General features: G+C 41.5%; 1 protein-coding gene across 1 annotated transcript in view; it reads left to right on the top strand.

Annotated features, from left to right (window-relative positions):
• The window catches only part of pik3r5 (phosphoinositide-3-kinase, regulatory subunit 5), a 104,361-nt gene extending 90,989 nt beyond the window's left edge, over positions 1–13,372 (top strand). The window contains exons 13-19 of the mRNA XM_078570880.1: positions 2,124–2,252; positions 3,838–3,931; positions 5,060–5,136; positions 6,711–6,804; positions 10,192–10,274; positions 11,377–11,492; positions 12,668–13,372. Of these exons, the coding sequence (XP_078427006.1) occupies positions 2,124–2,252; positions 3,838–3,931; positions 5,060–5,136; positions 6,711–6,804; positions 10,192–10,274; positions 11,377–11,492; positions 12,668–12,815 (741 nt within the window). The 3' untranslated portion in view covers positions 12,816–13,372. The remainder of the gene's footprint in view (positions 1–2,123; positions 2,253–3,837; positions 3,932–5,059; positions 5,137–6,710; positions 6,805–10,191; positions 10,275–11,376; positions 11,493–12,667) is intronic.
• Positions 13,373–15,552: the final 2,180 nt, after the last annotated feature.

Here is a 15,552-nt window from a genome sequence, read left to right as displayed (position 1 = left end):
CATGGTGAATGTGGCAATTAATGAGAGATTGCGAAAGGGGTTTATCTGCAGTGACATGGCAATAGCTCATGAACTAAACGTGGTGCAAGTCTAAGTTAGTGTGTGGCTGGTGCACAGGCAACTAATTCCTATATCTTTTGACAATTTCATGTCCAAATATGTCCTGTGCAACTACTTTAGAATAATCTGATGCCTTATCTTAGTTCCCTTCTTTAAGTCATACTTTTTTTTCCTGATCCCTTTTTCAGGTCCTGAGTTCAGTTTGATTGGGACATTTTAGGCAGAATTTTCTGTCTGTTGAGTGGGTGGGCCCGACCCAATCTCTGGCGGGCAGGGAGCCGATCTCCGCCGGAGAAGCGGGCCCCGCCGCCACTTTACGTAGGTGGGCCAATTCAGGCCCCGCCCAGCGTGACGTCCGGCGGGAAGCGCTTCCTGTGCGGGCGGGGGGGATTCCCCAAAAGCGAGAGTGTGCTCTTGCGCGCATGCGCATGACAGAGCGCACATCTCCCTGAGGCTAAGTGCTGCCTCAGGGAGATCGCTTACACTTTGAAAAATATGAAAAATAGAGAAAAAAAAATCCCTATCATGTCCCCCTTACGTGACAATATCACATGAGATTGGATAAGTTCATAATTTACATAATAACTTTATTAAACTTTTTAAAACCCTGCATGAAACCTCATCCCGCCGGTGGATGAGGTTTCATGTTTTATCTATTTGCCGCCGGGGCTCCTGGCCTGCCCGCCAACCTTAAGGTTGGACAGACAGGTCCTTTAATTGTATAATTGATCCTGTCAATGGCCTTAATTGGCCATTGACAGGTCAGCGAGCCCGCAGCTGATTTTGCTGCACTCCTGCCTTCCTGAAAATTTAAATGGAGCGCGGTGACATCGGGAGTTCCGCCCGACGTCATCCCCCGTCATTTTACGCGTTGGCGAGCGGGCCCCGCCCCCTGCTCGCCAACGGCAAAACCCTGCCCTTTGACTTGCTTGGGAATTGTCCTCAATCATTAAGGATGTCATTGTGTTTATCCATCACAGTTCACAAGGATGTCACAGGCCTGGTGGCCAAATCTGTTTTTTTTGGTTGTTGCCTAACAACCTTTAGAAATATATGCCTTTACCCGTGACTTAACAAATTTTTCAATAGTCATTCTAGTTAAATAGCTTGTTAGCTGGTGGAAAATATTAAAGGATGATTATTGCAAGTTGCAATTTGCTCCCTTCTGTGTTTTATTTCTGTTACCAAGATTCTGTTGCAATAAAGAGCATGTTTGAAATTGTGCATTCCTGCTATATAAAAATATTAAGCCAATTTTCAAAATGGAACAAGATAAAGACCATTGTTTGACCTTAGCAAAATCCTGCTGCCTTCCAGGCCCAATCTCTTGGTCACCCTCAACCCTAATGACCCGAGGACACCACTTCAATTCCTTTGTATCCGTTCCCCCATTTGTATTCAAGGCGGGACAAGATAACCTCTGTGTTTATTAGAGGTTGGTGTATCAAGTGTGACTCCAGGCCACTGTGGGAAGAAAATGTGACAGTGAGAGACATAAAGAAATAGAAAGATGGATGCAAGAATAGAAACAGAATGCAAGGGGTGATTCTGCACGCCCATGGGAAACCATGCTCACAGGGAGCATAGGGCAGAGAAACTGGGCAACAATGTTGTAGCACAAGCTCTGACATGTGCTTCCTGAAAGTTTACCCACTGAAAGCTAGGGACCACCCCAATCAAGTGTGTGAGAGACATACAAAAGGATCAAGGAGCCAGAGAGAAAGAGGGAGAGTAAAAGAGTGGGATAAGTTGAACACATTGAGAGATACAAAGATAATAAATTGAGACACCTTTATTGACAGTAATAGTGGAAAAAGGGAGTGAGAAAGATTTCAATTGGGAGATGAGTATAAAAACAATTACAGAAAGAATTAGACATTATTTTTAAAAATTTGATGGAAAATGTCATGGGTGTCTAGTTAATCATTTTGAATGAAATTATCAATAATTCAGAACATATTAATAAATCTATAAATATATTAGTGTATCTTATGAATCCCACTGCTACCACTTAAAAGGCTTTTTTAAATTACCTATTAATTTATTATTTAATTTATTTTCAGGAACCTTCCAAATCTGAAAATGACCTCGCTGATAGGGCACAGGAGAAGCTTCCCATCTTGGGTGACCTGATCCTTTATTACTGTCGGAATGCTGCCAATCCAGTGCTGGTCCAGCTTTACCAAGCAGAGGTAGAGCTGCATTCTGGGTTCATTGCATTTTGCCCACTTTTGATGTCACTAAGTTATGGTTAAATCACTGGTCAAAAGCTGACCACTGACCTTTTTTTTGGTGGCGTGTTAATGGAAACAAAATAAGCAGCTGTTTTAATCAATTTATTTGCATTGCCGTTTTATACTTTCCCTCAGCGAATTACATATTTGTATTCATTTCCTTTATATTTTGTGATGGATTTTTATGTTTCCTTTTAGTGTAAATTGGTTTTCCCAAAAACTTGTCGATTGGGAATTCCTTGAGTGATCACATTAAAGCAATTTTTATGGCATTTCTTGGATGCTTGCATTTGACAGTGTGTCGAGTCTGGGGTAGTGCTTTATGTGAATAATCAAGGGATTCATTTGTGGATGAAAAGAACGTTGCATTTAAGGATGTTATGGCTGTGTTGTGATTATGGTACTGGACTAGCAACTCGAAAGGGCTGACTTCAAATCTCACCATTAAAATAACAGACCTGCCAACCCAATCTAATCTGGCTCTAGCCCACACTGTGAATAGGTTCACTTTTAACGCCCACCATGAAGAGACCTATTCTAGATGGCTCAGTGAGCTATTCAGATATGCAAATAATTGCTATTAATCAATGACTCACCACCACTAACTTAACATAACTAGGGATAAATGAACCCCACATGCCAAGACCAAAAAAGAAATCAATGATTGAAGAGTCAGTCCTCTGATTCTATTCCTGTTCCAGTGAGCATGTGTAGAGCACAGTATTCATAATACAGCTGTGTCAGCCTAGGTTTGGTGACAGTGTTCTCAACTGAGCCAGAAGGCTGTGAGTTTAAGCGTAACTCTAGATACTGGAGCACGTATTCTATGCTGATGCTTCAGTGCAGTACAAAGGGAGTGCTGGCAGCTCATCTCCACGTTCTGAAGGGAAATTAGGAACAGGCGATAAATGTTGGCCTAGCCAGCGATGCCCATAGCCCCATGAAAAGAATAATTTTTTTTAAAGTGTTGATGGTCCGGCCTTTTGGATGAGCCTTCAAAACATGGTCTACCTGAAAAGGCAAAAGAGACATACAAGATCCCATCACAATATTCAAAGCCGAGCAAGAAGCTCTCCTGTTGTCCTAGTCAATATTTATTCCTCAACGTGACGTCTTTCCTACAGCAGATTGAGTCTTTTACCAAGTTAAATGCTGCAGCTGCTAAACGGATATGAATGCTTGCTTCTTTACTTCCTTTATTCTTCTTGTAGAGCGGGTTCCCCAGATAAATGAACTCATGGTCAGATGTAACTTCCCCATCTCATATATGATAAATGACTTGTCATTTTATTTTAGTTCACAATAGTGACAGAAGCATTGTTTCAGCAGTCTTATAGATCTACCAAAATAAATAGTTGCTCGCTCAGTTGAACTGCTAATTAATGTGTATAATATGTACAGATTTAATCATTGACTCACTGTACTACCACATTCTTGTTCCTTGATCGTTTTGTGGGGCAAGTCGGAGTGTACATGAAAACTATTATGTTTATGCGCAAAAAGCATGGAAATAATTAAGATAAATTGCACATTCTTTTAACAGTTAACTTTGGCGGGGGGTGAGAAGAGATCTGAGGTCTTTGTTTATTCGCTTGAACTGGGACAATCTGCTGCTACAAGAGCAATTAAAGCTTCAGGTGTGCTTTTTTTATATGTGAAATTCAAAAGAATTCTCCATCATATCTTTCCAGTAAATTTGGTGTGGTGCTACCCTGAAAGACGCTTGCCGTTAACACTTTTTTGACACATTAACCAGGGAGGAGTTGTTGCATTGAACAACTTTTAGCTAATCCGAGAGTTTGAAGAGGTAGGAAATGTCTAACCTCAGTCTCTGGTGACCATGGCAATATACACACTCTGCAGCAGGATGAATGCTTGCTATTGTTAATGGCAATGGTATCTTCCTGGCTAAATACCAATACAAATAGCTATCCAGTCATGTGCCCCTTTAATATTGTAATTTTTTTTAAAAAGCCTGAAATAGATATGTGTTTGGAAATGTAGAATGTTTAACCTCTTTCAAGCTATATTGTTATAAATATGTAGTTTAATGCAACATCCAGACTCTAATCGAAGCAGAATTTTGATTCAGATAAAATCTGAGTCACTCTGCTGAAACATGTTTGCTTCAGTTCAGAAGGGAGGAGACCATGTTGAAACGGGAAATCTGCTGGGTGTAACTGTAAATGTTGCAGAAACTCTTGAAGAAGTTTATTTGGCATGAATAAATCATGAACTAATACCACATTATTATCATAAAGATAAAAGCAAAAAATTGCGGATGCTGGAAATCCAAAACAAAAACAGAAACAGAAATACCTGGAAAAACCCAGCAGGTCTGGCAGCATCGGCGGAGGAGAGCACAGTTGACGTTTCGAGTCCTCGTGATCCTTCAACAGGCTGTCATGAGGACTCGAAATGTCAACTGTGCTCTCCTCCGCCAATACTGCCAGACCTGCTGGGTTTTTCCAGTATTTCTGTTTCTGTTTTTGTTCCACATTATTATCATATGTCTGCACCAATTTAGATCCTGGTGATAATCCATTGTTGTAACTCCCTGAATGTTGCAAAGCTGGCACTACTGCAGTCTAAGATCACAATATTAGAAGATTGGCATAAGAGAAAAAACTGCTAAACAAATTATATTAAATAACTAAAAGCTGAAATGTGGATTAACAGGTTTGCCTCGTGGAGGATTTGTGGACGCATGAACTTGTTTAATAAACTTGTTAAGCTTGGTTCTTTTTTATTCTAAAACAACACAGGGCCCGGGAGTAAAAGGCTTGGCATTGATGGTGACAGAGAAGCGGTCCCATTGGCACTGCAGATTGCCTACTGCAAGGTTTGATTCAATATATATGATACATCACTTGAATAATGCTGTTCTAAGCAATTTAGTGTTACTAGAGAACAATAAACGAACAGCATAGTATGAGACACAGTACATGGGGAGGGTGAGGTTGACAACTTGATATTAATTACTGATTGCAACAGGCATAATTATTTATTTTACCTTGTGATTTTCATAAAAACCTAAGCCAAAAATATAAAGAATCACAGTAAGAATGTTGTAGTCAGGATGGTATCTGTTGTAATGTCAACATGGCAGCCAACATCCACATTATAGTTTTCACAATGAGTTGCTCCAAAAGCTGAACACTGAATCACAGTGCAGAAGAGGCCCTTCAGCCCATCGAGTCTGCACTGACACATAAGAAACACCTGACCTACCTACCTAATCCCATTTACCAGCACTTGGCCCATAGCCAAGTAGCTTAAAGTAGGAAAAGGAAGAAAAGTTATGGAATGTCACTGAAAGTTTGGTTAAAAATAGGTTTGCTGGAGAGACTTAGGCGGGGATTTTCCGTGCCCGCTGGTGTTGGGCGTGTTTGGTGGCGTGAGCAGACAATATGGCGTGAAACCAGTTTGCGATTGTCTGCTCATCTGCGTTTCCTGCCATCGGACATTGGGAACGACATTATAATATATCAGCATATCATTATAAGGCCAGCCCACTGGACTCACCCCCACACCCCCCTCTGCCCTGTCCCCCCAGCCACCCCGCTGGATCGTCCGAACACGCCGATGGGAAAACACACCGACGTGTTTCACAACAGCACATAAGCGATGTGCACCTGGCGAGCTGCACTTCGCTTGGGATTTCAACGTTTGACCATCTTGCTTCAGTCAGCACTCGCAGTCATCAGCGCCAGGCTTCACAGACAGCACCACATCACTTTTAGGGGGGCTCAAGGCAGGTCTCTACCTACCAGATCAGCCATATGTGGGTGGCTTTTCAACAGCTGCAGGGCTGGAGCTTGCTTGGGGAAGGGGGAGCAGTGGTCTCAGGCAAATGGAAGAGGCTGCAGTGAGGGCTGTACTGGGGAAGGGACGTATCCCAGGGTGTGATCTGTGCAAGTGGCCTCAAGATGGTGAGGGCTGAGGAGGCAGTCTCCAGAGGAGATAAGGCCAGATGGACATGTGAGGGTATGTGTGTGTGAGAATGGGTGGTGATGTCCTTTGAGCTGGCAGTGAGTGAGATGCCAGTGATGGTGCTTCTTTGGCTGCTTTGGAAGTCCTAAAAGGCTCTATATAAATACAAGTTCTTTCTTTTATGAATTAGAGCAGCTCTATTGGCACAGAGAGGTCTTAGATTCCTCTATAATCAGGTATTTCACAGAATGTGGTATCCTCATAATTACCTTTAAATCTGCAGAGAAACCAGTTAAAAAAATTATTCGTCATCCACAGTCCTTCTTATCTCAATTAAGCGCGCGGTGAGTTAAATTACAGGCTCCAATCAACACATCTGCAACTCTAAAATTCTCCATTTAAGTGCACATTGAGTGTAAAGAAAAACAGAGTAGTGATATGTCACCTCACTTTTTAATAGTAATTTCTTTTGTCTTTTATTAGGCAACAGTCAGCCGAAGAAGCCAGTGGAACAATGTGGAGAAAAACTGCACATCTGTAAACCTTAGCAAGGCCTGTAACAAATATGACGAACTAGGTAATAATTATTCATGGCAACCAATTTACTTTGATGACATCAAAAATATGACCTTGTATATCTTTAGTTGTTCCAGCTAGCCATTTTACATTTCTGTAAATAGCATTTATCAGTGTATTGAGAAATTTGTTTAATTTCATTACCAAAAAGATTTTAAGTGTTTGGACATCATGGATAGATTGTACTCAAAGAGGACTCTTTTACATTGGCAAAGATATGTTCGTTAAGATGGCTGGAGTTTTGCAACATTTCACATACTTGAGTTGCAAGGCACCAGCATAGCATCCGATAACCATTTTAAGGAACATAATTTAGAACTGAAGCAGAAAAGTGATTTGTTTTTATTCTTTCTCGAACTGATGGCATTGCTGGCTGGGCCAGCATTTACGTTCATCACTAACTGCCCTTGAGGAGTGCTGGTGAGTCTTTATCTTGAACCGCTGTAGTGTAGGTACACCCACAGTGCAGTTAGGAACAGAGTTCCAGGATTTTGATCTAACAAAAGTGAAGGAACAGTGATATATTTCCAAGTCAAGGATGGTGAGTGGCTTGGAGAACTTCCAGGTGGTGTTTTTCCCATGTGTCTGCTGCTCTTGTCCTTCTAGATGGTCGAGGTCATGGGTTTGGAAGATGCTGTCGAAGCAGCCTTGGTGAATTCCTGCAGTGCACCTTGTAAATGGTACACACTGCTGCTGTGCATCAGTGGTGGAGGGAGTGAATGTTGAAGGTGGTGGATGGGGTGCCAATCAAGTGGGCTGTTTTGTCCTGGTGTTGAACTTCTTGAGCGTTGTTGGAGCTGCACTCATCCAGTCAAATGGAGAGTATTCCATCACACTCCTGACATGTTCCTTGTAGATGATGGACAGGCTTTGGGGAGTCAGGAGGTGAGTTACTCGCCACAGAATTCCCAGGCTCTGACCTGCCCTTGAGCTACAGTATTTATATGGCTAGCCCAGTTCAGCTTCTGGTCAATGGTGACCCCCAGGATGTTGACAGTGGGGGATTCACCAACGATAATGCCATTGAATGTCAAGGGTTGATGGTTAGATTTTCTCTTGTTGGAGATGGTCGTTGACTGGCCCTTGTGCGGCACCAATGTTAGTGCTGTCTTTCTGTAACCTACACCTGACACCAATACTCTAGGCAGCTGGATTTCCTTAGTTGATGTATGAGATGCATGATCAAATTAGATTAATCAGCTCATTTGGTTGTGCCATAATATGCCAAAACAACTCAAGGTCCCAAGTTCCATTCTAGGTGTGCACTGTGTCATGTTATCTCGGTTGGATATGTTTGCACAATACAATTGGCTTTAGTACCTCTGGGATAGGAATGTGAGGCTAAGCTTCACATATGGGGGAGGATTTTACAGTTGGGAGGACAGATTACCTGCCTCCCCCGACCTAAAATTTTGTTGGCACCTCGTCAACCATGAAATGTGGCTGCCCCACAGCGACATTACATTGGCGGTGGCCTTAATTGGATCGAAGTGGGACGACTGCCCTTCAGGGACAGGGAGTCTTGCTCTGGAGAGCTGTTGGCTAATCAAATTAGCTAGCAGCTCTGTAGCCCCAGCAGCTCCAGGAGACATTAGTGGCCACTGCTGGGACTACAACCAGTCTCCAAGAAGACGTGAAGATCTCTCCCAGTCTTTGCGGTAAGCCCAGGGGTTTTCAGAAGGCATGGCTGGGATGGGGGTGTGGGGTTGGGAGTCGGGTTAGAGAGGCCAGAGAGGCTGGACAAAAGGGGAGCCACCTTGGGGGTGGGTTCCCTGATGGGTGCAGGGGGCACCCATCCCCCTTCCTGCCTGATAGCAGCCTGCATTATCAAAGCTGCTGGTCTGGCTGCCTTGTTTCTGTCTTCCTCTGCAGACCAAAAAATTGCAGCAGAGATGGAATGAAACCTTGTCCACTTAAGGGCCTCAATATGCCAAAGGGTAGGCAGGCTGTGTGACATCTTACCCATCCCCCTGGAAGATGGTTAGGGGTGGGCGAGAAGGTGATGGACAAGCCAGTCACTTGATTTTAAGTGCACCCCCACCTTCAAATACACCGGCAGGAGGGCCTTAAAATTCAGAGTTAAAGTTTTGAATCCGTATGACTCTTCTTCAGAGCTAAAGGGAAGTAGAAATGTGGTGAAATATACACTGTTTAAAGGAGATGGAACAGGTGAAGCTGGATGGGAGGCCAACAATAGGTGGAGGCAAAGGAGAGATTGGGAAAGATGTCATAAAGAAAAGGTCAAAGGTTTGTTAATAGTGGTGGTTCTGGCTGAAGGAGGTGCTAATGGTGACATTAAGAGTGGAAAGCAGAATGTGATAATGGCAGGACCAGGGTCAGCACTCTGGAAAGTGACAGGTGGCCCTAGTCGGGGTGTGTTGGGGGGAGGGGACGGAGGTGGGAAAAAAGATCGAAAAGGCTAAAAGCTGGGGATAAAGCAATGAATAAAAATTGAAATAAATTTAAAAAATAATAATTATGAAAATAAGGGGTGGGGATGGAGGAGAGAGAGTACATGGTCTGAAGTTGTTGAGCTCAATGTTAAGTCGCAATCTGGATGAAGAGTCATACTGACTCGAAACGTTAACTCTGTCTCTCTCTCCACAGATGCTGTCAGACCTGCTGAGTTTTTCCAGGGTTTTTTGTTTGTTTCAGATTTCCAGCATCCGCAGTATTTTGCCTTTGCCTTAAAATTCACCCCATGGTACTTATTCCCAATCAATGTCCCTCAAACCCTGCTGGAAAATGCATAAGAGTGAGCATCAGGTTCAATCTCACTGTAAGGCCTATCAGGGTCACAAGACCCTACTGACACGCCCCATCCACATTCACAGATTCAGAATGACAATTCATGCAAATTACTGGAAGAGTATTGGGCCTGAACTCAGTAACTGGTCACTGCCGTCCCGACACTGAATGGCCTCCTTCCGTGCTGTTAAAATTCTGTGATAACTTGAGGATAGCAGGAAAGAAATGTTTTTGTAAATGTTGACCTGAATCTGCTACTACCCATGATCAACACTGAGAAAAAAAAGTTAAAGAATAGATGGATTTCGAAAATGCTTATTAAGATGTTTTATTCCACTTTAAAATCTGCAAAAATAACGCGAGAAGCTGATGCCTATGGCTAAAAGGAGACTGACTCCAACAATTCAAAAGTTTAATATGATTATTTCTGTCATTGCTTATAGTTTTCAACTGTAGCAGTTTTGAAACAGTTTATTTTTAAAATTAAATCCGTGTGCTAATTAAAGATTCAGTGTTATTATTGATGATCATGTATAAGTGCCTAAAACAATGTGTTTTAAAACTTAAATCTAGAGCTTCTGACTGCATTTTTAAGCAGAATAATTAGTTTCTTTAAAAAATAAATTAACATTTTCCTTAGAATCCAATACAGAATATCTTCATCTTTCTATGACTGAAGTGGTGAAGCGACAGAACTCTAAATCCAAAAAAAGTTATAATCAGGTAAGTACAGGCTTGTCGTGAGGTTAGAATCTCGAAACAGGGTAATTTTGCACAGTTGTGGTCCTGGTGAGAAGCCTCTTACACTCGGAGCACAAATTAGAAATAATCAGAAAATCATTTACAATATGTGGTCGCAGTGAGTAAGGTTCCTGACATAGCACAATGGTGCAAAATTACCCCTTTAAAGTCATGTCTCTAATGAGATTATTGAAACCTTTATAAAATGACCAGTGCATGAGATGACGGTCAAATCTAATTAATACTTAATGATGACAAACCTGTAACTAGTTTTAGGTTACTGGCAGAAACTAAAGTACTGTGGTTTTAGTTGCAACTGTCCCTTTTAGCAGCTGATAGTGTGCACACATCGAGTCTTTTTAGGTGCCCAGCTGTAAATTTGCAACTGAGGGGTTGCAATTTTTTGTCTGGCAATGCCACAGCCAGAAATGCGTGTTTTTGTTTTTAGTTTTCATTGCTCGAGTACTGACCTTTCCTTCTGCTGCACCCCCCCCCAAAATTATGCAGCAACTATTTACTTTATTGATCTCTGTGAGTCTTCTGGTCGTGCTTTCCTGGCATGTGTCCTGTTGATTCAGCACCTTTTAACATTGGTGACCTAGTGGGTACATTCATGGTCTGTGAAATTCCAGCGGTCAGGGAAAATGTTTTCTGCTCCCAATTAATGTTGGAAGTTTTGCTTTTATTTGCTTGGGTTTTCAGGATCACTCTTGACAATATGGCTGTTTATGCGCTTCCAGAAGGGGTTTTTGTGTATTCATATGGCTGACATTTCCTTCACTCATACAGAGCCACCATTTTGCTGCCTTAACTGGCATCAATTAACTCAGGATGGACAGGGGGCATAGAACAATGGTGCCTCATAGCGTGTATAACTCAAACCAAAATATTCCCCCTGTCCTATTGGGACAAGCATGACTCCTAAATGATCAGGATTCGAGTTTATGTTTGCTAGTAAATCCAAACAATAGGTTTGGAAAGGAAATTAACTTTGATCAGAACATTTGGTACTGAGTCTATCTTCCACAGAATGTTTGATGAATCAGCTTATTTATTTGATGTACATCTCTTTTTGTCATTTTAGCAAATAAGTATAACCAAAATCAAGATTGACAAGGTACAGATAATAGGGGTTAATAATACCACATTTGCAGTTTGTCTGGACCAGGATGAGCAAAAGGTTCTTCAGAGTGTAACAAGGTAGGAGAATTATTTCATCTTTTTCACCATTTGTTATTTTTTTACAAACTCATTTTAATATTAGAAGTATAAATGCAGAAACCATCGACTTATTGCAATGCATTTATAAACTTTGCATGTATGTGGCATTTCTATCACATCTCTCATACTATACCTAACTAGAGAGTGCTTAATAACAACAGGAAATGTTTATTTTTGTTTGGAAAAATATACTTTATTCATAAAATACCTGAAAGAATATTACAAAACATTTCAAAATGGTCATCACAAAAGTGCAATCATATTCCAGTTTTCCACACAGATCATGAGGTGCTTCAATACAATCAATGAACATTACAGACAGTCAGACAGTGCAATGGTAGACAAGTTATCAACATAGATCATGTTGCAGTCTGAGGTGCTTCAATACAATTGTGATACATCTAGTTTTCACTGTGTACATTCATTGTGAGTTGTACAGCCCGAGGGGTCTATACAATTCCCAGCCCCTCAGTGCACTATGGCAGAAAGCTCTTAGACAGCGACCTTTCCCCATTGCGCATTTGCGGTGGCTGCCCCAAGCTTTAGTGCGTCCCTCAGCAAGTAAATACCAACAGGAAATGGCTGAAATTGGAAGTTGTTTCCATTTCTCATTCCTCATTCCAATTAGCACAAAGATTCACTGAAACATAAAAGTAATTGGCACTGTACCATTCCCTAAAAATGCCTTCTTATCTTAGTATACATGTGTTTCATTCTGAAACCTGCTTTGGCCTCTCTTCATTTGGTTAAACAAACCAACAATTTGCATTGACAAGAAAATAAGAAGGGACAGTTATGACCATACGAACAATGAGGGACAGGTGAAGTCTCTCTGGCCCATCCACGATATAATGTGTATCACAATATATACACGTTCTATCCCACTCAAAAACCATGTGACAATTCAAAGTACTTTCATACATAAGCACCTTAAAAACTGAAATACGTGAAATAAAACATTTTAAGGAGGCTATAGATCTTTAGTAAAACCAGTCAGAGTTTACATAAAGGAAGTAAAGTGGAGCTTATTGGCTTAAAATTAGCAGCCACGTCATGCTGCCCAAACTAGTTTGTACAAAATTGTTCTGCTTTTTCTAGTTTCGATGCCTTGATATAAAAATTAACTTGTAATTACATTCTTTTATCTTGTTTAGATGTGAAGTGTCTGTGTGTTACAAGCCTGAAGATAGGGTGCCTCAGAAGTTGAAGAAACACACCTCTTTTCAGATGCAGCAGCAGCCGTCAAAGTTCTATTCACTTCTCTGTCTCCCAATTGTAACCTTCAGTGGAGCTTTGCCGTAGGAACTGCAGATGATGACACATTGTCCCTATTGCACTACTGGCTAAAAATGTTGTTGCAGCAAAATGACGGACCTGATTTTAGATAATGTGCTGGCACTAGTAGATCTGATACTTTTCATCGGAACTCACAAAAGATGATGTAGCAAAGGCGTGCCAATCTAAATTGTGATGCAAATGGCGCAAACAGTGCCACATAGGTTGCTTTCTAGCCATTGTTAATAAAATTGCTAGGGAGGGAAGAGAGAGGATAGTTCTGAGACAGCTAGTGGCTATTTGTTTTGGAGCTGTTTCAGAAATTGGAACTTCACTGTCACAATTTAGCAGATGCTATCATTGGCCTTGACTTACATATTCATGTGGTGCAAGAATAAAATTCTTGAAGGATAGCAGTCTGATGCTTCCTCCCATGCACTGATGCATTGCAGCACAGTGTGACCACAGATCACAATGTTAACTGGGCTGAGTGGGAAGTGCAGAATTTGGTAGGAGTAGGAACTTGGAGCAGTGGGAAAGAGGTGCTTCATTTTACATTTCATACTTGCAAATTAGTGTGTGGGAAAATAAACAATCAAAACAAAAGCATAAAACAAACTAAAAGGTAATTAACTATTAACTAATAGAGACTAAGATAAGGTGAAAATTAGGATAATTAAACCAGGATTCAAACACGTGAGATTTTCCATTCGGTTGAAATAAATAACTCCAAGGCCAGTGACATCACAGGATAGTAGGTTGGTGATTGATGTTGTTTGCTTTTGAGTGAGTAAATAGTATTTTTTTAATGGCAGTTATCCTAATTTTAATTCAGGCTATCAATAAACAAATAAATGAAAAATACTACAGATGGTAGGGCAGGTTGTGTGTCCGCACTGTGGTATGTGGATGTTCATGAACAGCGAGACTGTCCTCAATTTCTACAGCTGCAGGAGATGTCTGTGCTTTGAGTCACTCTGGCTCTGAGTCATTGAGTTAGAGTTTGAGACACCCTGAAACATAATGGAGGGGGAGGAATTTCTGCCTTGTTTTATTCAGACCACAGTCCAGAGGAAAGCACAGGCATAATTGCACAGGTAGCAGGGACTTTGGAGAGGTTATGAAGGAATTTCCACAGACTCAGGTCCTGTCTAACAGGTATGATGCACTTGCTACCAACGAGGGCAAGGAGAAAGATTGTTGGGAAGACAGCTAGAATAGTAGACCTTAAGGCACTCTGGATCAGAAGCTGTAGGGAAGAGCAGAATGGAAATGCAGTGCAGAGAGCGGATTTTATATTTAGGAGGATAGATAGCATCCTCTGTAGCCACAAACGAGAGTCTCAAAAAGTGTATTGCCTACATGTTAGGGTAGAGAATATCTTAAGGCAGCTAGAAAAGAATCTGGAAAGGGTACCAGTGTGCTTTTTCTTGATGGATCACTAAAGTCAGTAGGAACAGGAAGAAGGTCCTGTTGAGAGAGTACCAGGAACTAATTTAAATTGCAGGGCCTCGAGAGTAATAATTTCGAGGGCTTAGAAGAATTAACATGTTGCTAAAGGGCTGATTTGGGAAAGAGGAGTTCCTTTTCATGTGGCACTGACACCAGTACAGGGACAGGAGGGAGCTGCGCTGATGGTACAAGCCTCCAACTGAACTGGAGTTACAGAAATAGGGAGGTGGCAAAGGCTTTAAGCTAGTAAAATGGATTGTGGCAGGGAGGGGTGGCAGAGGGATCTATAAGCACTAAAGCAAGTTTAAATACAAATGAAACAGAAAAAGAGCCCATGTTACAGATTAAACTAAGGGAGTACATTAGTAGCCAGTGAATAAAAAGCTATGAAACAAATCATTAAAATTGAAGTGAGGCAAACTGCAATTAACAATGAGTTAAACTGTTTGAATACCAATTTGCATTGTGTCCATAATTAAACAGGGAAACTAGAGGCAAGAATACATTGTAAGGAACAAAATGTAACTTACGATTACTAAAACATAACTATAGAAATATCGGGGCTGGGAATTAAGCATAACAGGGTATAACATTTTTAGAAAATATAGGGAAGGAAAAGGGAAGGTGGAGTGTCTGTACTTACTGGAGATAACAAAATAGTAGTGGAAAAAATTGACAGCATCAGTACTGGAATACAGTCCACCTGGATAGCAATAAAAGATAATAGAGAATCAATCACACTGGTAGGAGTAGTGTACAGGCCACCTAATAGTGGAAGGGAGATGAAGGTAGGAATATGGAAATAAATTAGGAAAATTAATTTTAAAAAATAATCAATGGGAGATTTGAACTATCCTGAAATTAATTGGCCAGAAGAGGTAGGCTAGGTGGGTAAGGGAACAGAGTTCCTACATTGGCCCGTAACTTCCAAGCTCCCCAGTATCGGATTTGGGGGGGTACCACAAGGAAGCACTGGGGAATCCTTCTGGGAAGTTCCCAGGTAAGGGTTTGCATGGCAATTGCCCAGAAGTGCAAACTTCCTCTGGACAATTGCACTGCTTTGGGAACCATTGAAAAATGAGGTTTAAATCACAATCAATGATGGTTCCGTCGGGGTTATACCAATAGTTACTCAGAACATGTTAGAAGAATTAAAACCCCTTCTAACTTCTGAGCAACTTTTGTAAAGGCCCGGACTGACCCCAAGAGACTTCCCCCAACACCCCCAATGCCATCCCCCATGAGACTCCTCCCAATCTTCGACAGCCTCCAACCCTGACCTCCAACACCCCCAACCTCCAAACCTCCAGCC

Source organism: Cetorhinus maximus, chromosome 24 (genome assembly GCF_964194155.1).
Source record: "Cetorhinus maximus chromosome 24, sCetMax3.hap1.1, whole genome shotgun sequence".
Lineage (NCBI taxonomy): Eukaryota > Metazoa > Chordata > Chondrichthyes > Lamniformes > Cetorhinidae > Cetorhinus > Cetorhinus maximus.
The sequence above is the reverse complement of the archived record's forward strand: the minus strand, read 5'-3'. Positions and strand labels throughout refer to the sequence as shown.